Source organism: Hyperoodon ampullatus, assembly GCF_949752795.1.
Source record: "Hyperoodon ampullatus genome assembly, chromosome: 16".
NCBI classification, from domain to species: domain Eukaryota; kingdom Metazoa; phylum Chordata; class Mammalia; order Artiodactyla; family Ziphiidae; genus Hyperoodon; species Hyperoodon ampullatus.
Window position 1 is genome coordinate 53,555,037 of NC_136929.1, and position 23,302 is coordinate 53,578,338.

At 43.0% G+C, this 23,302-nt stretch overlaps 1 protein-coding gene across 2 annotated transcripts in view; it reads left to right on the forward strand.

Annotated features, from left to right (window-relative positions):
• Window positions 1-953: 953 nt before the first annotated feature.
• Window positions 954-23,302, forward strand: part of DGKH (diacylglycerol kinase eta) — a gene marked incomplete at its 3' end in the record, with an annotated part of 172,954 nt that continues 150,605 nt past the window's right edge. Inside the window, exons 1-2 of one of the 2 annotated variants that reach the window (XM_079722099.1) lie at window positions 954-1,106; window positions 7,832-8,056. In XM_079722099.1, coding sequence (XP_079578225.1) covers window positions 1,047-1,106; window positions 7,832-8,056 — 285 coding nt within the window. In that variant the 5' untranslated portion in view covers window positions 954-1,046. The remainder of the gene's footprint in view (window positions 1,107-7,831; window positions 8,057-23,302) is intronic. The other variant, XM_079722100.1, reaches the window with a different exon arrangement.

Consider the following 23,302-nt stretch of genomic DNA (forward strand, 5'->3'; position numbering starts at 1 on the left):
AGTCACTGCGAGCCAGTCCCTTGCCCTCTAACTTGAAGGTAGTGCTCGAATAGGAAGACAGATCGACTCCTTAGCTGGGTTTTTTGTCCATAAAACCGTTAATCATTAAAAGTGAATAAAAGAAGTACTCCCTCAAGCTTAACCCTCTTGCAGATGCTAACCCATCTGCAGTGCTTTTAACGTCACAAAGAATAAACCATCCCTAGCGCAACTGGTTCAACAGCGGCTGTGGAATGCAGTTATCTCCCTCGCTCTGTCGAAGTCGGTTACTGTCCAGCGTGATTTCGTTCAAGCCTCAGCGCCCAGAGGAGGGGAGGTGCCTGCCGCGCGGGCCGCCGGCGTCTGGAGGGAGGCGGTCGCTGGCTGCAGGCACCGGGAGAGGGAGACTCGGGGAGAGGGGCGCTGGAGGCGTCTCCCGGGACTCGCGGCCACCGCTGTTCCCGTCGCCAGCGCTTCGGCCGGCCCAGCCCGGGCTTTCCCCGCCGCTCCCCGCGCGCCCGGCTGCGGCTCGGCGTCGGTCCCCGGGGGAGGCCGCTGTTGTCCCCACTGCCGCCCGGTGCCCCTGACCACCCGGCGGCCGCTTTCGGTTCCGCGCCTTATAAGGCCTGACAGGGGGGTCACGTGCGTCCCGGGCCGCCCGCTGGGAGGAGGGGGCGGCGGGGAGGAGGGGCGGGAAGCGGAGAGGAAAAGGGGAGGGAGCCGGGGGCGGAGGAAGGAGCGAGGGGCGGATTCTGCGGCCGTGGGAGGCGGTGGCGGTGGTGGTGGCGGCAGCGGCGGCGGCGGGGAGCGGACCGCTCGGAGCTGGACCGAGGAGGAGGAGGAAGAGGTGGAGGTGGAGGAAGGGACCGGCGCGGGGGCGGGAGAGCGCAGCGCGGCGGAAGCCGGAGACGGCGGGAGGGCCGGTGGCTGGCCCCGGGCGGGAGCCGGGGCGGCGGCGGCAGCGGCCGTGAGGACCGCGGCGAGGGAAGCGCATCCAGCGTCCCCGGCGGCGGCGGCGGGGGCCCGGGTCTGCGCGCTCGGGCGGCCGGCGGGCGCGGGCCGGCGCGATGGAGCCGCAGCACGTGCGCCCCGCGCCCGGCGCCCGCAACCCGGCCTGGGAGGAACCGGTGGGTACAGCGCCCGCGCCCACCCTCTCCCACTTCTCCTCTGTTCCCCTCCTCCCCCCGCCCGGGCCGGGTTCCGTTCAGGAAATGGCCCGGGATGAGGTCCCCAGCTGCTTCCCAGCCGGGACAGCGCTTCCTCCGCCGCCCGGGCTCCTCCTCGCGCGCCTCCCGGAGCGCCTTTGTCCGGCGCCGAGACTCTCCTCGAGGGGCCGCCGGCGATCCTCTGACCACGGCCCTCGGAGGACCGTTTCCGTGCTTCATCGACTTCTCAACTTTTTACTTGATTTTAGAGCGAGGCGGGTGGGTAGGGAGGGGGAAAGGAGAAACCCACTCTGTGGGTCCGCGTGCATGGCTCGGAGGAAACCGGTTTTCCCTCCCGAGACCGCGCCCTGGGCCGTCACCTGGGCGCGCAGGTTCCTAGAGATACGCGCTGGCTAGGCGGATCGCGGCTTGAAGCCCAGAACCACGCCTCCGCCTCGTGTTCGCCGCTAAAGCCCTGGGCTTTTCTCGGGGTCAAGGGGGTTTGCCAGGGATGAAGCGGGAAGCTGACCTCGATTTCGACGAGGATTTTCGCTGCCCAAACAACGCAGAGGTCGGGTAATTTTAGGGACCAGAATAACGTGTGCGTGTGCATTGTGTGTGCGAGCATAAGGATCAGGAGCCCGGGGGGCTTCGGATTTGGTCCCTCAAACTCCAACTTCTTTCTTCCAACTCAGTCAGAATCACCTCGCATCTCTCCAGTGATTCTACCCCGAACCCCCCCGTGTCGCTCAGAGCTCTGTAATCCTGTGTGGGCTGCCTTTTCCCTGGCATCGAATTTTGGCTCTCTACGTCTTGCCTCGATGTTTGCTACTGCGCCTTGGTTGAAATTCTTGAACCTATTTGAAAAGCCTCGTCCGAAATTTCTGGCCTCATCAGTATTTTGTTCAACATGTTCGGATGCGCTTTTCCCAGGGACTCCGCGTTATCTGCTCAGGCTGGCCCCCTGCCTGTTGAGAGCTTCTAGGTCAGGTGCTAGGCTTGGTTATCCTTTTTTTTTTTTTTTTTCCCCTAATCTGTACACTCCCAGCTCCTTCAACTTTGATCCATCTGTATCTGCAGCTGTCTTTGCTTTTGTAAATCTGAACATGTTGTTAGGTTGCCCATCTACTCGTATTTCTTCTATTGTGGTTATTCCTGGGGATTAAATTATTCTTGAAACTAAAAACACAATTCAGTTTTGGAGTTTAAATCAAAGATCACTGAGAACTAAATTCAGTGACCTGGTTTTGTAACTTTTTTACTTTTAAACTCTCCTATGTGCAGTCTTTTTTGAACTTGCATACTTTAAGCCAACACCAATCACAATGAAAAATACCCAGTTATATGTATTTTACTTTAGGATGCTGATGCCTCAACTACTTTGTGCCTAGAAAAACACAGGAAGACTTTCATTTTTGCTTTACTTATAATGACGAAAATGAAAATGTTCCTTTATTAGCCTTTGAAGCTAGAGCCCGAACAGAAATATGTGAATGAATTGTGACACTTTGTCCAGCTGCAGAATTCTAAAAAAAATTAGGTTTATTTTCTTTAAACACTGAAAGCCTTTTTATTTACTCAACAGGTATTTTATACAGCACCTACTGTGTTCCAGGACTGTTGGAGCTGACAGCACAGGCACAAATCCTTAAATCCTCACAGTGTTCATTCTGAGTAGACAGAATGTCTTGTATCATACATATTAATAGTTTACATTCAGAGAGTCCAAAAAAAAAATCTTCAGAGATCTCATTTGTGGTATAAAATGATACTTTTGACAAAGTGATTTTATTTGAAACCCTGTGGCCAGCTATGTCTGACACAAAGTCTAAGAACTAATAAAGGGGATTCTCATTTAATTTCTTAGAAAAGTTATCCAAATTACTGAAAAGTGGTGTATACAAGAAAAAAGAAGGGGTAAATTAGGGGAAATAGAGTATTTAAATGTTAATTATTTCAGATGTGTGTGGCTAAGTGGGGAAATACCAGCTTAATCTAAGTATGTTGAAGGACAGTTTTCCTTTCAAAACAAATTTCATCAAAATCAGGGATTCTTGAACTTTTCTTGGATCAGTGATCCCTTTAAGAATCTAATCAAAGCTATGGACTCTCTTTCTCCCCAAAATGTACGCATGCAACATACATATAAAAATTTAATAACATTTAAATGGAATCGCAGAGTTCCCAAAACCAAATCTGTGGACCCTCAAAGACCTTGGGTTAAGAACATCTGCTTTGCTCTGGACTCCATTTTGCTGTCATTTAAAAACTGTTTTTTTAATTCAAATATAGGCCACTTTAATACTTTAAAAGTATACTCATTTACATTTATGAAAAGGAATATTCAGTGTTGAACAGGCAGTAGTCACAGCACACAGATCCTGTGGCATTATCCCTTACTGTATATGCCAGCATACGTGTAAGGATTTACTTGCCTTATCCTTTTTTGCCGGACCCCAAAATGATGTGATTCTACATGGAACTATTCTGACAGAAGAGTAAAAATAGTATCAGGAATCGATGCTGAGTAATAATAAAGAGAACGGCAAGTCTAACTTGAAATGCACCCATGTCTGGAGCTGAGAGGCAGCTGCTGGCCATCGTGACTTTTTTGTACATGGAGATGAAATGAAGTTATTTAGTTAAGTGAGGGCATTTAAATAAACTGTTAGCCTTATCATTACTCCACCTAGGGCACTGGGCCTACAAGAAGATAAATGTTAGCATTCAGGTGTCTGTGTATTTTCTTTCATGCTAGGTCTGGAATGTAATGAAGTCAGTGGAAAGAGAGACATTACCTAAATTTCTAATTAATTAAAAAATACTTTGGAAATAGGTGGGTAGGAAGATATTTAGCCAAGCAGCCCTTCCTTGTAGATAATATCCTGGGGGAAAATGGATAGTTAGAATTCTAGCCAGAACTTAGAAGAGTGTGGGAGTATTTACAAAGTAGTTCTTAAACAGTGCAGGGATACTAGAGTAACTTTTACTTGTTAAAATTTATTTTTATTTCCAAATGATTTTTATCTGGTTGGCTCTGATGAAACTATTCAGAACTACTGAAAAATTAGGAAGGGAAGCGTTTCAAAGGAAAAAGGGCCAAAACATAACTGAGAGTTTACAAGTATATTTATGTATTAAGTCTAGATGGCCAAAGGTTTTTGCCTTAGGTACAGTGATGAGCATATGTACATGGAATTGATATCACAATTAATTTTGAAATCTTTTTCGTTGAGGTAACAGCTAAGGAAATTTTAATGAAGTTTTGAATGTTAAATTCTAAACGTGGAATAGATAGTGTATTACGGAAGTAGTTTTAAAGTTTGAATGAAAGCAGGTCTGTACCTGTTCAACCTGCAGTGTTCTTTGCATGGTTCCCATTGATTAGAAACTTGAGTCCTAGAACCTAACTCTTTTTAAAGTGCCTATGTACTTGGGTTCTTCAGAATATAAATGTAGACTTCTTTATGTTTGATATAATATTTAGTGTAAAACCATAGAACATATGAGATTTAAAAGCTGCAAATGGATATTAAACCTCTTGTTATGAGTAGTAATCAATAAGAATGTAATTCAAAAAATCTCTATAGATATTAATATGTTAATATTCATAAAGTTGGTATCAGAATGAGAATTGGCTCTAACTTATACATCTTCAATATAATAGTTCTTTTTTTTTTTTAATGGGGCAGAAAGCCCTATTAAGTAGAAACCTAAACCTAATTTAGTGGTAGCTTCTATTTCCATTTCTTTTTGAATGTAGTGTCTATGTGGCTTATGTCCAAGTTTGTAATAGTGTGTGATATGTTGTGTTCCAAACAAAGATTTCAAAGTAATAATAATAAATATGTAAGACACATCTAAGAAATTATTTGAAAATCTGAAAACACCAAGTAAGGAAAAATTCAAGGAAATCTTGTAAATTAAAGAAATAATGTAATATGCCACATATTTGAAATTTGTTTTAGTTGCTATTTTGAGGTACATTAAAATGGTTGCAAATATTGAGCTCTTGACATTGCTATTATATTTTTAAGGGAAGCGCGAAGTGCATTGCAAGTATACAGTATACAGCTTAAATACTGATTCTAGAAATTTTACAGATAAGACCTGCGAAGTTGCTAGTGGGTCGGCTACTTTAAATCTGGGATTATTTGAAACAGTTCCTCAGAAGAGATGATTGAAGAAAAGAGAGTTTTTCACGAGCTGCCTTTTGTGGGAAATGATGCAACATTCCTTCACTTGCTTACATAGTATCTCACTCTGAGTATGTGCTAGGGAAATTGTAGAGCAGGGATCATTTATTTAGCATGAGCAGGCTAAGACTGGCTGTGCTTTCAAAGTCACAACTAAATTTTAGAACTTGTTACAGGAGTCTTTGAAGAGCAGGGATAACTGTGAGGTTATTTTTTTATGAACTAATGAATACCTTTACTTTGAAGCATTAATTGCCCAGCTTTTGCACAGGAAACTATTTTAATATTTTTAAGTGATCAGTGTTTGAATCAGAGTGAGAAGTGTATTCAGTCTTCTTTTTAAGATCACAGAATAGGCATGGACATTAAACAATGCCTGTTCCTTTAATCACTCTTTGCCTGGCTTCTGGAAAATGTTACTTATATAAAATTTTAAAGCCTAAAGTGTGAACAGAAACTTATTATAATTGACTAACTTTTGTTGTGTGATGTGGTAAGGTGAATAGAACATTAGAATAAGACACATGATTTTTGACTTTGGTCCCGCTTGTGGCTTTGGGCCTCAGGTTCTTTACATTAAAAGAGAGGTCTGAACTAGGTTTATTCTTTCAAAAGGCCCTTTACTAGGCGCTCTTATTTACATTGTCAGACCATTAGACTTATCAGTGATGAAATAGTTGGGTTGGGATAAAGGCCATTATTTTGATTATTTTTTCTCTTAAAGAATTCCCTTTTCAGCAGTACGTTCTTTGTAGATATAGAATTGCATTTTTACAGAGCCATAAGGGCTCTTAAAGTTTATTTTGCCACCTCCTTCCCTTCCTAAAGAAGACAACTGAGGCCGGAGAAGTAGCCTTTATCAATTAGTATTACCTGGCAGCAATCTCCTGTCTTGGCACATTCAAACTAATCAGCACATTTACATTTCAGTCAATTTAATCTACCGTGTGGATAGACAGTAGTGTTAGGATTGCATATTGCTTCTTAAAATCTCTTAGAACTGTTGGTTCTGTCAGAGCAAATTATTGAGAGTAAGACTGAAACTAAAAACAAACAAACAACAACAACAAAAAACCCCAAACTAAAACATCCCTCCCTTAGTCTGGAGGACCCTCAAAGGTCATGTCAGTTGAAAAAATTCGCATGAATCCTGAAGGGCACGAACACGCTAAAGAGACTGAATGCTTTCCTGAAGTGTGAAGAGACTGCATAGTCTGGCAGGGACTTTTTGCCCTACTTAAAAATGTAGCTAACAGCAGTTTGGAATTCTCTGTGGACGACAAGAGGAATCTGTCATTTTAGTCTCTTCTCCCGGAAGCCCTCCCACACCTACAAGGGTTCTTTGGCACGGGGCGTGCACAACGCACCGCGAGGCTGCTATTCCCAAGTGTCCGCTCAACCCGCTCGCGGGGGACGAGCTGTGAGCGGTGCCTGCCGCCTGTTGATCCCATTTCCTCCGGCTCTAGTCCGGGTTAGGGAGTGGCTCTCCCAGGACTTCCAGTGTTTTCGTGCTCGGGCACTGGTGTTCACACGGCTCCAGTGTATTGTTTTCTTCCAGGCAGTCTCGGTTAGCGCTTCAGCTTAGATATTTATTTTGCATTCTGTCGTCTCGGGCTGCGGGTACTTGCTCGTCTCTGCGCGCTCTCCACGCCCTGGTCAGTTTCCTGTTAGCCAAAGGGATCGCTCTTTCTGAACCAAAAGTTCTCAGAGCCGAGTGGAACCTCCCGGAAAATGCTCTTCTCTTCCGTGTGCGCCGGATGGGAGTGGGGGTGGGCCAGAAACTAAAGGCCACGGTCGGGAGAGCTGAAAGGACCCGAACCCCTAGGCGGAGGCGGGAGAGGTACGGGTCAGCCGAGAAGGGCTCCGGGGTCCGGAGAGAGACAGGGGGGCAGCGCCCATCCAACTCGGGGCCGGAGGGGACTTTTACTCGCGGGAACTGTGCGGCGAGGCCCAAGTGTCTCTGGAGAGATTCTGGGCCCAGGAGGTGGCGGGAGCACCCAGGGGAGCCGGGAGGAAGCTAGGTTCCCTTTCTACTCCCGGGGCCGTTCTTGCCCCTGCTGCCCGGGAACCGAGGGAGGGAGCATCGCCACTGCCGGACCTGCGGGGATGGGCTGCGGAGGCTTCGCTTCTCCCCCGCCCTCCCGTCCGTCCTGGGGACCCCAGACCCTAGGGGAAGTGGGAGGTTGTCCCAATCCCTCTGTCGCTCCCATCCTCTCTACCCGCGCCGGTTGTATTCCGGGTTAGGAACCCTGTAACATCCCGAGGCTGGGCGCGCTGGCGTCCCAGCGGGCCTGGGTCCGTGTGCCCTGCGCCCCACCGCGGTCGCCACTCAGGCGGGAGCGGAGCGCGGGATCCTGGAGGGTCCCGGCCGCGGGAGGCGTCTGGTCCCCGGCGACCCTTCCCCCGCGGGGCCGGCTGGGGGAGGGGAAGATGGCGGCGGCGCCTGGGCGCGGGGCTCCGGGCCCGGCTCGAGCAGAGCACACCTACTGACCACCGCCGCCGCCCCCGCAGGGCGGTGCTGTGTCCCCGCAGGAGTCGGAGAGGATGGCGGGGGCCGGCGGCCAGCACCACCCTCCGGGCGCCGCGGGAGGAGCGGCCGCCGCGGCCGGCGCCGCGGTCGCCCCCGCCACTGCCTCGGCCGGGCCCGGAGAGGATTCGTCCGACAGCGAAGCGGAGCAAGAGGGACCCCAGAAACTGATCCGCAAAGTGTCCACTTCGGGGCAGATCCGGACCAAGGTGAGGCGGGCCCAAGGGGAGCGTGGAAGGCGGGAGGCGGCTGGGCGAGGAAGAGGAGAGTGGGCGCCTAGGGCGCAGGGCGATCCCGGGAATGTGTGGAGCCGAGGTGAGGGCGGAGCCTGGGCCCGGAGGCGGGGCCTGGGGGAGCCGGACGGCGCGCCTCAGGAAGGGATTCCCGGCTGGCGCGCTGGGGCCTCCAGGGTGGGTTCCGGGGGAGATGGGTGGGCAGGGGCGGAGGAGAAGGGAACCAGGGAGCGTGGGAAAAAGCGGAAGCGCTGTTTAGAGTTCCCACTCAGGGGTCTAAAAAGGAGTGTTTCATTTTTGGTCCTACCTGCCGTGCAGTGGTTCGGTAGAGTGTGTGCGTTGCGCAGGGAGCGAAGTGCAGGCTGACCAGCCAGAGCTGCAGTGAACTTCACCACCTTCCCTTCCCGTGGGCAGCAGCCTGCCTCTCCCTGGCCCACTCTCAGAGGGTGGATGGGGAGGTGACACCTGACAGTCCTTTTGCCCCTTTGCTGCCCTTTGGTAAATGATGCTCGCGGTTAACCGCACCCTACGTGGCACAAACAACAGACCTCGAGTACTAGGTTCCCGCTAAGTGCAGTGTTCTTATCTCATCGACACACCCATGGTTATTTTTAATAATGAAAAGTAACCGCTTTGTGTCACATGGAGATTAGCATGCTGTGCTACTCTTTATGTAGCAGGTACTGTTGACCTGTGAGGGCTCAAAGTTGAGAGTTTTAATTTTATTTTATGTGTATATATAGCAAATGCTTACGACTGACTGAAGGATTATTTATACACTCTAATTTTCATCATACTGTAGAAATCATCACGCGGAGAGTCAGTTATCACGGGGGGACTTTAACAAGGAATTTGAAAAGGGAAACAATAAAATCATTGGATTTGTGTGCTCTTTAAGAATACATTTGCAGAAGTTAATTCCTTCTATACCTATTTTTATGAGAATTTGTTTTCTAAGGTTAATGGACCCATATATGAAAATAGAACTTTTATTATATGTCTGTGGATTCATGTTTGCACCTGCCTCCGTATTTTCTAAAATAAATATGTGTAAGCACACACACAACTGTTAACAAGCTGCACTTAGGGAAGAGTCAGAGATGCTTCATTTTTAAGTGCACATCTTGTAACCTCCTTTTAACAGTGACATTTTTAATTTAATATAATTTTCATAAATTAAGGATATGGAGTTTAATGTATTTTTAGAAGATTAAGGCTAAACAAAATAGGGACTTTCCTAACAGAGAGTACCTTTAACATTTGAAATCTTAGTTAAAAAAAAAAGTTCCCCAGACTGTGTTAATAATGGGCAAAATGGCAGGTTTTAACAAAATGGTATTTTTATACATTCAACTGAAATGGTAAAAATTCCATGTATACTTATATCAAGATTGACCAGTAAATTTATACTGTTTGGAAGAAAATTTAGAGATAACTCTAATTTGAACTGAGTAAAGTCAAACAACAAATTTATTGGGAGTACCACTAAAATTTGAAGGGTTCTTGAACTCATGATGATAGCTACGATTATACTCTTTAAATTTGATATTATCAGTGGTTTGGGGTAAAGCATCTATATTAAGACAGAGTAAATTCAGAAAGCATGTTCATTCTTGGTTTTCCACTTAACTTTCTCACAAAAATATTTAGCACATAATGTTTTGCCATGATTAGGGATAATTAGTGATCATTAAATGAAATGTTCCTTAAATTTCTAAAGATGTACTGAATTTCAGAAGTTCTGTCTTTTATACTAGCTTATACAAGTGCATACGTGTTCATCAACATTATCATATATGGACACATGAAATCAGAGCCTAAACTGGCTGAAACTGGTGGGCCTTGTCCTCCCTGCCTGTCCCAACCCCCCAATCCAGACTGTTCATCTCTGCTACAGATTTCATCAGTTACATCTTTTATCACAGGTACTGATTCTGAGGGATGAGGGCAGGGCAGTGGGCAGAATTCATAGAATGGGAACTGCTAAATTTAACTGTTGGTTTCCAGTCTTCAGTTATGATCCAGATGAGAGTTAAGGGAAAAGATCTTTAGTAAAGGACAGACACTCTTGATCCCTTCCACAGGTGTGTGAGATGGAGGAGCCTGGAGGAGAAGGAGGCTCTGAGACTAGCCCAAGGCTTAGTCATATTTAAGACAGCAGGAGCTTGTATATCCCGAAGATAAACCAAGGGACCACTAGGTCTCACAAGTTGTGATTACCAATGGTATCTTCTGCCCTGGTTATGTAGCAGCCTGGGGTGGTGTTTGTGGCACACGCACACGTATTTACACGCACATATCCATGTGCTTACATATGTCTGCACATATATGCTCTCTCTTTGGAAAGCACTTATGTACAGACATACAAAGGGCCTACAGCAGAGTGAGTTGCACATAGAGGTCGTAAGTATTTCTTAAATGAATGACTGTGTATATTTTACATACATACATATAATGATTCATATGTATGGGTATTATTGTTAAAATTCAGTACTTATTTTAGTGTCCTTTAAGATCCTTAGGATCATAAAGCTGTTTGGTGTCTAGTTTAGGTTTGGAGTGAAAAACAGCCACTAACTTAAGTAATTACCTTATTTGAAGTGAAGTGTTCCTTGTTGTGAATGCTGGTTAATGTTTTAAATAATTTGAGTGTTAGTGAAGAACCTTAAGTTAATTGTGGCATTTGGAAAGTATCCAGACTTTTCTTAGTTGAAAAAGTAACGTGTGCATATAGTAAGACGTTCAGACAGGGTGAGAGGATATTTGGTGATGGTAGGGTATCCAGTGAAAAGTAATCTCCCACCCACGTTAGACCACATAGTCTCTGTCTGAGAGGCAATTGTTGACATTTTCTTGGTGTGTTTCCAGAAAATTTCTATGCACATACAAGAATATATATATGTGTGTGTGTGTGTGTGTGTGTGTGTGTGTGTGTATAAATATGTAGTGTTTAAAAAATACTAATGAGAACATTCTCTACACATTCTACATCTCGTATGTTTGAAACATGGAGATCATTTCTGTAATGCTTGACTACGACTACCTCATTCTTTCTAATGATGGCAAAGTATTCCATTATATTAGGTTGAGCTAAGAGAAGTTGCTCTGTCAGTAGGTCAAAATGGTAGAGAGTAGGGCTGGGAGGTGGGGAAAATGGGGAGAAGTACACACGTTCAATTCTAAGATGAATATGTTCTGCGGATTTAATGTACAGCATAGTAACTGTAGTTAATAATACTGTATTGTGTACTTGAAATGTGCTAAGAGAATAGCAAAGTATTCCCACCACACACACACACACACACACACACACACACACACACACACACACACACTCTCTTAGCTGTGAGGTGATAGATATATTAATTAACTTAATTGTGGTAATCATTCCACAATATATATGTCTATCAAATCATCACATTGTGTACTTTAAGTATATACAATTTTACTTGTCTGTTATACCTCCATAAAGCTGGAAAAGAATGGTCCAATATGGGAAATTTCATATGCTTTAACCTGCATGTTATGTCATCATTTAATTAACCAGCTCTCTATGAAAGGAAATATGGGCTATTTTAAGACAACACTAATCTCAGCTTTTTTACAGTGGATACGATGTACTTTTTTTTTTCTCCGGTACGCAGCCCTCTCACCGTTGTGGCCTCTCCCGCTACAGAGCACAGGCTCGGGACGTGCAGGCTCAGCGGCCATGGCTCACGGGCCCAGCCGCTCCGTGGCATGTGAGATCTTCCCGGACCGGGGCACGAACCCGTGTCCCCTTCATCAGCAGGCGGACTCTCAACCGCTGCGCCACCAGGGAAGCCCACGATGTACTTTTTAAATAAAGAATAAATAAGACTGGCATGCCTTTTAAATTAGTGTGGTTTAATAAAATGCTCATGTACACTTTAGTACCCTTGTCACATCCTCACATTGTATGCTCTTTGTTCCCGTTTTCATTTCCCATTTTTTCCTCCTGTTTCGTTGCCTTGCTGGCATCTCTACTATTTTTCTCTTTCTCTGTTTTTCACTTTTTTCCTTTCTCTGTATTAGCTAAATGGAATGTCAGGTAGTCTCATCTAGCTACCCAGGTGCTAAACGCTAGATAATTTTATGGGTGCCTCGATTTCCCCAAAGAAAAAAAAATCACTTATATACAAAAGTTTAAATAGTGCTGATGTGGGGAAGCCAAAGGGAGCTGTAACTCATCAAATCTCTTCCTCTCTCTTTACCCTTGGCTGTTATCCCTAAATTCTTAGTCTTGTTTCAAGGAGAAGCTTGATTTTGCATTCAGATTTACTATTGTAGAGAATTTCACAGGTGTTTGCTGGGAGTGAGACATTCTGAAACAGCACTGATACAACCTCAGACCAGCTTGGTTTTGAACATGAGTGTGAAGGACAGTCGGTTTGCTTTTTGTTGGCCCATGAATACTGTAGTCTTTCATTTTGCAGCGAATGGCTGGAGGAACATTGGTCAGGCTTATAGACTAGGATTGTTCAACCGTCATAAGCCAAACAGTGTAAACAAGTGGGAGCCATCTCAATGACTTTTTTTCACACTGACTCATCTTGGCTAAGGTCTTGAAGCTTCACGTGTCAAAAATATTTCCTAATTTGGTTTATTATGCTCGCATTTATTATTTTTTTGACATTTATGTCTTCTTACAGTTAATTTTAATGTCCATAAATGAGTCTCTAAATTTAGGTAAAGCATACCTAAACACTGGAAAGATATTCAGAACTTTGCAACATTGTATCTGGATTAGGACATCTCTCTCAGCCCATTAAAAGAATAACCACCACGTTCTTCAGTTGGTACCTTGGTTTTACTTTAACACGAAGGATGTATAAATAAACTCTTATATCTTTATGGTAAGGCATAATCAATATGGAAATATTGATTTGTATTTTTCACTGCTTTATGAGATACAATTTGTGCAATTAAAACATTATTTTTCACCATAAACCTTTGATAGAGTAGATTAGGGAAGACTCGCTCAGTGTTTTTCAGGTTGTAGGTGGCAGCCCATTAGTGGGTCATGCTGATTCATATCCGGTGTTTAAAACAGAAACAGAATAGATTCGAAAATACTATTTAAGACTTTTAGCCACAGTTCTGCATGGAAACATTGGATTGGGTAATGATCCAAATAGGATGGGAAACAGAAACAAGGCCAGAAGATTGTTAAGAAATAAAGTAATAGTAACAGGTTTATTGTTCAGAAACTCAGCATGATGTGAAAGGCAAGTAGGAATTTTTACATTTTGATAGGTGATGAGCAGGAAGATATCTTGAATTAGAATAATTAACATTCATCTAGGCAGAAATCAGCTAACTTTTTCTATAAAGGGCCAGGTAGTAAATATTTTAAGCTTTGTGGGCCGCAGTCTGTGTTGGAATTACTCAACTCTACTGTTGTAGTATAAAAGCAGCTATAGATAATACTTAAGTATCTATATGCAGCTGTAATGTGGTATATGTGTGGTATATGTCTATATGTGGTAAAATGTGACTACATTTGTTCCAATAAAACTTTATTTAAGGATGTTAACATTTGAGTTCATAATATTTTTATGTGTTAAAAAATATTCTGTTTTTAAAAAAGCCATTGAAACATGTAAAAACCTTCTTAACTTGTGGACTCTATACTATCAGGTGCCAGAAGTATATGGCCCATGGATTTGTCTTGTGGGCTGTAGTTTTTTGATCCCTGTCCTAGGTGATGGAAAATGGTTTGCAAAGCACTACAAAGTTAAGGTGCTGTGAAATGCAATCAGCGTTTAGGGGACCAAAAATAGCTAGATTTCAATCCATTTAAAAATCTCATCTTTGTAGAACATTTTATTTTTAGCTTGGTTTGCGTCTTTGCTTCCATTTTAATGTGAACTAAATATAGACTGGAAACTCTGAGTCTTGGTACACTAATATATGGTATAACAGCTTTCTTTCCATTTTGATTATAAGTTAAACCTGATATCCCATTATTAAAGATAAGAGAAGTAATAACTAATTTACTAAACCTTTGCATATAACTTAAGATGCATTATTTGAAGGTATCTCAATTTAGAAAGCTGTCAGTTAGTTTAAGGTTGCATGTTTGCTATTGTGGTGAGAGTGATGGAAGGTTATATGAAACTACTATTGTAAATGACTCGGGGCTCCTTACTGTTTCCAGGGTACAGCGTTTCACTCATCTTGGATTTGTTAGGCTTTACTTGCTCAGGAAATACGTATACAGCAAAGGTTTTAATTAAAGAGAGTTTGTTTCATGTCTAAAAATAGACCTTTGAAAAAGACCATAACATGTTCATTATATGTCCATGCCCATTACATTTTCCCTTGGCAAATGAGTTCGATTTTGTTGGGTATGGAGTATTTTTTTCTGTGAATATTTAGTTATTTGAAACACATTTGTATTTTTGATTTGGTTAAGTGGCTTAAGATGGTCAGTAGCCATTGTTGATGATGGCCTTAATTTAAGATTCAGTGTACATTGCTTCTACTTTAGATTGTCACTTACTTTTTTCAAATGAACATATATGGCAACAATTCCCCTCCCTGCCTCCCCACTCCCCCTGCTTTTTGCTAGAAGGGTATTGGGAAGACTTGTTAGCCTCTTGTTTCCATTTTCAATTTTTATTGGAGTATAGTTGATTTACAGTGTTGTGTTAGTTTCTGCTGTACAGCAAAGTAAATCGGTTATATGTATACATATATCCACTCTTTTTTAGATTCTTTTCCCATATAGGTCATTACAGAGTACTGAGTATAGTTCCCTGTGCTATACAGTAGGTCATTATTAGTTATCTAAGCCTTTTGTTTTACACCAAGGAAATATGATTAACTTTATCATGTGCGGAGCTGGAATCTCTAACCTTCCCACTGTGCGGTTTGAATGCCAGGACTTTCTCAAACCCTCAGATTATAATTTAGTATAATAAAGCTTTTTAAAATAAAGCTTGGGGCATTTATGTCAGAAATTTGAAGATACCTTTCTCCTTAGCATTTCATTGTTTACAGAGCAGTTTTATATACATGATCTCATTGAACGGTTGCTTCAAACCATCTGAATTTTACAACTGATAAAACTGAGACCAAGTTTGAACATCTGCCCAGTACATGGCAGGGTTGGAGCTCAAAAGCAGGACTTCGAAACAGTGGATGGCTTCCAAATGTCTTCCTTTAAGTCCCGTAAGCTTCTTGGGTTTTGAAACTTGACATCTACGGTGTACAAGTATGGATGTATGCGGGTGTCTCCCTACCTCTCCTGCCTCTTCTCCTCTCCCCTAAATTCCCCTCTCCTCCCCCTTCCCCTCCCTCCTCCTTCCTGCCCGGCCCTTTATTCGTTTGTTTAATCTGTGAACGTACCTGTGACCAATGTTTTAGGTATCCTAATGCCTTATTGCAATCGAAACCTCTGTTTTTAGTGAGACGTTAAAGAGGATGTGTTTGAAAAGTGAATTGTGGACTAAAAAATTTCAGCTGAAATTTATATTACTTTTAATTACTGTTGGGCAAATCATGGAATCGCTTTGAAAATGTCTTTAGAAGGACTAATTTAGAAGAAATGCTTATAGGTATCTAACACTTCAAATAAATTTTCAAAGAAAACTGTTAGTTTCACTTTTATAAGGTAAGATGCTATTTTTAAAAGGTCATGGTATAGTGCTAAAAAGAATTATATAAAGTACTTTTCCATTGGCCTATTAAGGCATAGTTGAGGACAAAATATGAGTAAAATTTATTTTTAAATAAATGGCTAAGGAACGAAAATGACATTTTGAGGGCCCGATTTTCTCCATCTCACTCTTTTATTTAGATAAGAAAAGGTTCCAGGGTGTATACCTGAGCAGGCACACTGTTCTGAGTGGGATTATTCGTACAAACTCATATAGTACTTTAAAATTATGTTATAACATTATATGTATATATGAATATATACTATCTCCGTGGTTTGTGAAGCATAGTGGTAAAATGAACACCTGTGAAGCAGCTTTGGAATGAGAACATTTTCAACATCACGCATCTACCTGTGTGCCCCTTGTCTTTTCTTCTCCTTTGTTGCCCCTCAGTTCATTCAAAAAGATATTTACAGTGTCCAAGTACTGTCACAGGTGCCAGGGATAGAGCAGTAAACACAACCAAAATAGATGAAAACCCCCGCCCTCATGGGGCTCACATTTTAATGCAGGGAGAATTTATAACTTATAAATATGTAAAATGCATAGTATATTAGAAGGTGAGAAGGGCTATAGAGAAAAAAAGCATGAACGGGAGCGGGGGTGGAGTAGGAAGGGGAAGGTCTTCCTGAGAAGGTGACATCCGAGCAATGACCTTGAGGAAATGAGCTACGCAGACCTCTGGGGGGAAAGAAGTCAGGCTGAAGGAGCAGCGGCTGCAAAGATGAAGAAACAAGCTACAACGAGGAGGAGGTCCGTGGGGCTGAAGTGGGGTGGGGGGATGGGAGTGGAGGGGAAGCAGGTGGAAAGCTGGAAGTAAGTTAACAGTAAGGCAGTGTAGGGTTCCTTGCTTGGGGTTCATGCATTCCATAGTCTGGATGGGCTTCAGAGGGCTCCCCAAATTTTGTGTCCATGTGTATGCCCCTCGGATGACTAAAACCACTGATTTGTAAAGGGGAATTGCAGGACAGACAATAAAAGACAGATGAAAAAAATACAGACACGAACTATAACCATCTGTTGTTGTTGTCCTTTGGAGAAATGCTAAAATTAGGAGTGGGTTCAGGGCAATGCAAGGAGGAACTCCATTGGACAGCAGGGTCCCTCGGGGCAGTTAGGTAGTGTCGGGTTTGCTTCTCAGCTCTTCCATGTGCAATTAGGTGACCTTCACCATGTTATTTGACGTGGCAGAGAAGGCTGTGCTTCTCAGTGTCTGGGTTTCCCCTGTCCTTCTGGCCCGCTTTTAGACTTCATTTCCCGCCTGCAGATAGGTGGGGCTGTGTAAACTGAGTTTGGGCCGCTGGAGTATGAGTGGGCAGGATGTTTGTCACTTGGCCTCTGAAGCCGTTTGTGGGACTCTCCATGCTTTGTCCCTTCTCTCACGTGCCAGACAGATGTCAATTATCCAGTGGAAGGAGCTTGGATCCTTGACTCATAGAGCAGAGCCTCTGTGATCCTGCCCCCAAGCCTCATTGGCCAAATTGGATCGTGACACAAAAGGGAAATGGACCTTTACTGTGTTAAGCCCCAGAGATTTGGGTATTGTTTGCTACAACAGTTAGCATACTCTTAACCAATACACTTCATTTCTCTGAACCTCAGATTTCTCATTTGCAAGATAGGGATAGTGATTCCGACCTCAAAGGGTAGTGATGAGGGTTAAGGAAATACACAGGATACTTTTGTATCCCTGATGATTATAATTCTTTTCCAAAACTGGTATAAAATCCTGATAACGCAGTTATTCCTGATACATGTGCCTTCTAAATACTGTAATCAGTAGGCTACACAGACCACTGTCCTTTGTTGGCTATTTAAAGGACTTGATAAAACTATATATTTTCACAGACCGTTATTTTGTAATTTGGAAAACTGTCTTTGCTACCGTGCAGGGCCCTTTGGACATACGAAAACCCATACTGTTGGGCTTCCCTGGTGGCGCAGTGGTTGAGAGTCCGCCTGCCGATGCAGGGGACACGGGTTCGTGCCCCAGTCCGGGAAGATCCCACATGCCGCGGAGCGGCTGGGCCCGTGAGCCATGGCCACTGAGCCTGCGCGTCCGGAGCCTGTGCTCCGCAACGGGAGAGGCCACAACAGTGAGAGGCCTGCGTAACAGCAAAAAAAAAACCCCAAAAAACCCATACTGCCAGAGCAGTGAAGATGGGCTCCCTCGATGACTTTCATGAGGGCCAACCTTGTTTCTAGAGTAAGATATGCTACAAATGTCTTAGGAAAAAATACTTTACTAAGAACAAACGACCACTTGGAGGTGGTAGTGGAGATAATTGGCCAGGTAGGCTTTTAGGTGCATCCATGGCCAAGTCTGCTTTTATCCTGGACTGATCTTTACACCTTCCCTTTCTCCCCTTCCTCAGCTCTTCCTCAGCTCCCACAATCTGGCTTTTGCCCCAGCCACTTCATGAAAACCTGTTTTGCAAAGGTCACTAATGATCTAATTGCTAACATGCAGTGGTCTCTTTTTAGTTTTCACTCAGCTGTGTTTCTTGCAGTTTTGACACTGTTGACCTTTTTTTTTTTTCTCGCGCCTTCTTCCCCTTTTGCTTTCAAGGTTTAATCCCTCTTATCTTTCTCATTAGCTTTTACTGCCTCTCAGCCTCCCTCCTTGATTCCTTTTGCTAATGCTGAATGTGTGTGTTTCCTAGGATCCTCACTCTCTTTGCTTTTCCTTGGCTGATCTGATCTATTAGGTTAGGCTTTGACTACCAGCTGCCCCCATCTTTCTCCAGCCTGTGCTCTCTCCTGAGATCTGGACCCTTTGCCTACTAGACATTTCCTGTGGTGGGTCCTGTAACCATCTCAGCCTCAGTATTTTCACAAACAGATTTAAATACACAAGCTCCCCACCTCCCTGGCCACATTTTGCTCTGTTATTTTTATAGGAAGGATTTGCCTTGTAGTTAACTCTGATTTTTTGTCTTGCTGATAATATTCATTCATTCATTTGCTTTTAGCAAATATGCGTTCAATGCCTACTATGGCTAGGCTGAGTGCTGGGGCTTGGGGAAACAGTGGTGTATAAAGCAGATGCAGTCCCTTGCCTCATGGAGCTCAGTTCGCAGTCACCAAGTTTGGTCAATTGTGTATTTTCATAGATTATCTCCTTTAATCCTCATAATAAAACTAAGTAGGTAGGTACAAATATTATCCCCATTTTAGAAACAAGGAAACCAAGGTTTAGAGAAATAACTTGCCCAAGGTCACCCAGCCATCAAGCGACCTGCTGGATGCCTGATTTAACTATTATGACATATAGTACCATCCCTTTCTCTACTGCTTGTATCTGTGGTGAGTTCATTCCTTCCTTCCCATTTCTATTGCTGTTTCCCCAACCTTCACTTAACCTTTATAATTTAGCATTTGGATTTTTGTCATGGATTTCCTCTCTGGTCCATTCTCCACTACTCCTCTGCCAGAGCTATCTTTATAAAAGAGAAGTATGATCACAATACATTTGGCATCAACTCTTAGTCATTACCCATTACTGGTGGGATAAAGTCTAAATTTCTTAACATTGCTTCCTAGGTCTTTCTCAATTTAATGCTAAACTGCCTTTCTATTCATTTAATCATTATTTATTGAGTACTGTTGTAGTTGCTGGAATGGCAAAATCACATAAAAAAGCCTGCTTACTAGAGCTTGTAGTCTATTGAGGGAGAAGTTAATAAACTTCTATATATATATATAAGGAAATATATATATAAGGAAATATATATCATGTTCATAAGCGTAATTAAGGAAAGTAAAACAGGGTAAAGGGAGAGGGAGTGATATAGCGGTGTGTGTACAGATGAGTGTGTGTGAAGTATTTTGAGTGAATTGGTCCAGGAAAGACTGTCTTTGATGAGGTAATATTTGAACAGGGATCTGAATGAAGTGACATGAGCCATGCAGATATCTGGTGTCAGAGCGTACCAGGCAGAGTCAGTACTGTGGTCTCCAGTCCTGGCCACTGTTGTCCTGTGGGCAGTCACGCCAAACCCCTCTCTGTTCCCAGAGTCAGGTGGGTGCTGTCACACCTCCAAGTCTTTGCATGAGTTATTCCATCTACCTGGAATGCCTCCTCTTTCCTGTTTCTCTGCCTGATATATTTTATACTATCATTTCCCTACATCTCTGAAAATATTCGAAGTGGTTTACATTCAATACTGTGTATCAAGCTTAGGTAAAATGTAGCTAGGAGTGTAGGACCAGAAGGAAGCTTAGTGGGTTAGTCTATAGAGCAGAGACTCTGCTCTCTCTTTCTCTTTATAAAATATAATATAATATAATAATATACAATGTATAATATAGTAATATTTTATATATTATACACAATACATAACATGCACAATACAACATATAATTTTATAACACTATAATACATAATATATTATGTATATTATATAATATATAAAGATATGTTGTATGTTTATATATTTTATATATATATATAATTATATTTTATAAATATAATAAAGATAAGTTGTAAGTTTGGCCCCAAGCTTCATGGCAGCCAGAGCAACAAGATCACTTACAAAATGTTATTGTCAGTGGTGAAAAAGCCCTCTAGATTTTAGCACGAAAAACAGTTTTCCTAGATCCCAAAGAATGTGTTGTGTTCTGCCAGTCTTCACGGGGGGGTTACTAAGGGGTGAGGTAGACACTCCCCTACATCATAACACAAATGCTAGAGGTGTCCTTACAATGTCTCCCCTTGTAAGGTCCGGACACGATCTAAACGGCAACTTCATGACAGCAGTTCTGGAGGGGATTTAAGTAAGGCAGTTTTAGTTATGGCTAAATCCAGGCGTAAAATCCAAAATATTTTTGAAGATTGAATAAATGGCATGTACTTCAGACAATACTCCTGTTAAACTGGGCGTCTGCTGAAGTACTTTCAAGTATTGTAGCGTGTCAGGTTATCTGCTATTGTTATTTATTTATTCAGGAGCTATTGATAAGAGGGGATTGAGTGGTATGTTTTTAGCTGATCTAGAAAGAAAAATCTGATGTTTCTCGGTGGTTCTCCACTTCATATCTCTAATAAAGTGGTTCTACATCTAGGTTTTTAAAAACTGTATTTGCAGTGTTTTATGAGTGCAATGCAGAATATTAAAAACATGTATATGTTTTAGGAAAATTATGAAAAGAGTGTTGACCTCATGGACCTCTGGAAAGGTCTTGGGGAAACGTTGACAATTGTTATGTTTGCACAATGTATCTGGACTGATTTTTTTTTTTTTTTTTTTTTTTTTTTTTTGAGAGAGAGAGCCAGGAGGATGTCTGGAGGAAGAGCAGAACAAGCAGAGGGAAAAGCAAATGCGAAGGCCCTGAGGTGGAAACATACCTGAGACAGTCCAAAAATGTTAGGAGGCTGAGGGTGACTTGGAGCGAAGTGAGGGCGGGGGGAGTAAGTAGCAGGGAAGACCCCAAGAGAGGTAGGGGGACGACAGACATGTTGTGATGACTTCCATGAGACACTATACATATTTAGCCTGGTGGTTGGTACATAATTAACATTTAATAGGTGCTAGTTATCATAGTACTATTAAAGGAATACAGTTGCAAGTTTGATCTTTAAAATAAAAGCAGCCTCTAAAACAAACTCTTTAGAATAGAAATAGGGAAGACATGGAGCCATAGCTAGAGAGAGACCTAGGGGTCAAGTGAGGGCGTCTTTAAAATAGTGAAATGATTCTTTTGTTTTAGGAGAAAGAAGAGAATATTGGTGGTCTGAGGAGAATAATCCAGTTGAGAGGGAAGATTAGATGATGCAGGAAAGAGAGGAAAATTCCTGGAGCAATGTTCTTAAATACGTGAGGCAAGATGGGGTCTTGTGAGTACCTGGGAGCTCCTTTGCTGGGAGCAAGGCAGTTTATCCATAGTATTGGGTAGATGCAGTGGTAAGCGTTTCTGGAAGTTCTTTTCTGATTCTTTCAGTTTTCTTAGTGGAATAAGAAGCTGGGTCCTCAGCTGAGAAGATATTAGCGACCTGAAGAGAGAGGAAAAGGTATGAAATACTTGAATGGGAGAGTGGGAAAGTGAATGGAGTAGAGAAATATGGTGTGAGTATCAAGTGGCATTTAGGGCACACCTGAAGTGAGGGGCCGTGAGTTTAAGGTAAGCACTGCCAGCCTGGTATGGGACCATGTTTGGCTGCAAGGGTATAAGCACGGAATAAGTGGAGAATTGGATTAAACCAGGGTTAAGGTTTGTCTCTGTAAATATGGCAAAGCAAGAGGGGATGGGGAGATTGAGGGTGGATACTGGAGGAGAGATGATCATGACAAGCCTTGGCGTTTGTGTTAGGTATCCAATGAGTGCTTGGAGCAGGTCCTAGGAAGTAAGGGTGGGACCCAGCAGCTAAGGAAGGGTGGAAGGGAAAATCATTGCAGAGTTAAACTTTAGTCATTCAAATTAAAAAAGAAGAAGAAAGAAGATAAAAGACTACCAAAAGAAGCTGTCCACTTTTAATTATTTTAAATATGTTTTACAGATGTATTACTAATAGGTTTTCCTGGGGAAATCTCGAGATCATGTACTCACAGCTTGTGTCCCTCCATCAGTAAAGTACAGAGAATATTTTATGTAGAACATGAAACAAACAGTTCCTCAAAGAAATAAATAGATCTGGTTTGGAATTTTTGTAAATCATGCAAATGAAACCCTAACATGCATGAAGGAACCCATGAGTCCCAGTTCCAGCTCTTATTGGTTAACTTACAGGACCTCTCTAAGCCTTGGTTTCCTTGTATTAAACCATATTAAAACTCTTGTGAGGATCAAGTCCTTAGCTCAATGCCTGGCACACAGTAAATGCTAGTAAATGTTAGCTATGTTATTCAAGCATCTTGAGGTGAATGGCCCTTTTTCAAGAAGGTGCCTCTGTGCTTACAAGTTATATAAGTGAGTGAGGTGCTAGTGAAATCTTCAGTCATAGTGAAAAAAAATTCAGGCTTATTCTGCCTTTGGCATGCCAGAGCTCAGAGCTGTTTGACTGTAAACCTTTTTGTAAGTTGGGAAGTTTACAGAGATTTTATCATAAATCTAGTTAAGATTCCACAGCAAAGGGAGGAATGTTGAAGGAGGAGATTCAACTTTCCCCTGGTACCACTTCTGCCTTATCGTCACCCATACCTGTCATAACAGTTCTAAATTATTCCCATTTGAGTATTCATGGTCTTTCCCCTCCTCCTCTTTTTTTTTTTTTTTTTTTTTTTTTTGTGGTACGCAGGCCTCTCACTGTTGTGGCGGCATGTGGGATCTTCCCGGACCAGGGCACGAACCCGTGTCCCCTGCTTTGGCAGGCGGACTCTCAACCACTGTGCCACCAGGGAAGCCCTCCCCTCCTCCTCTTAAAGAAGAAGCACTCTAGCTTGTTGGATCAGCTTCTTCATTCTCCTTGGTTATGGAGCAGGAGAGTAGATATGATGAACCGACAGGAAGAAATTCCCTATATGTCATTAGTACCTTAAGGGTCTTACTATATGTGGTATAATTGAGAGGCTGGAATGAACAGGAAGTCACATGTGCTTGGCTT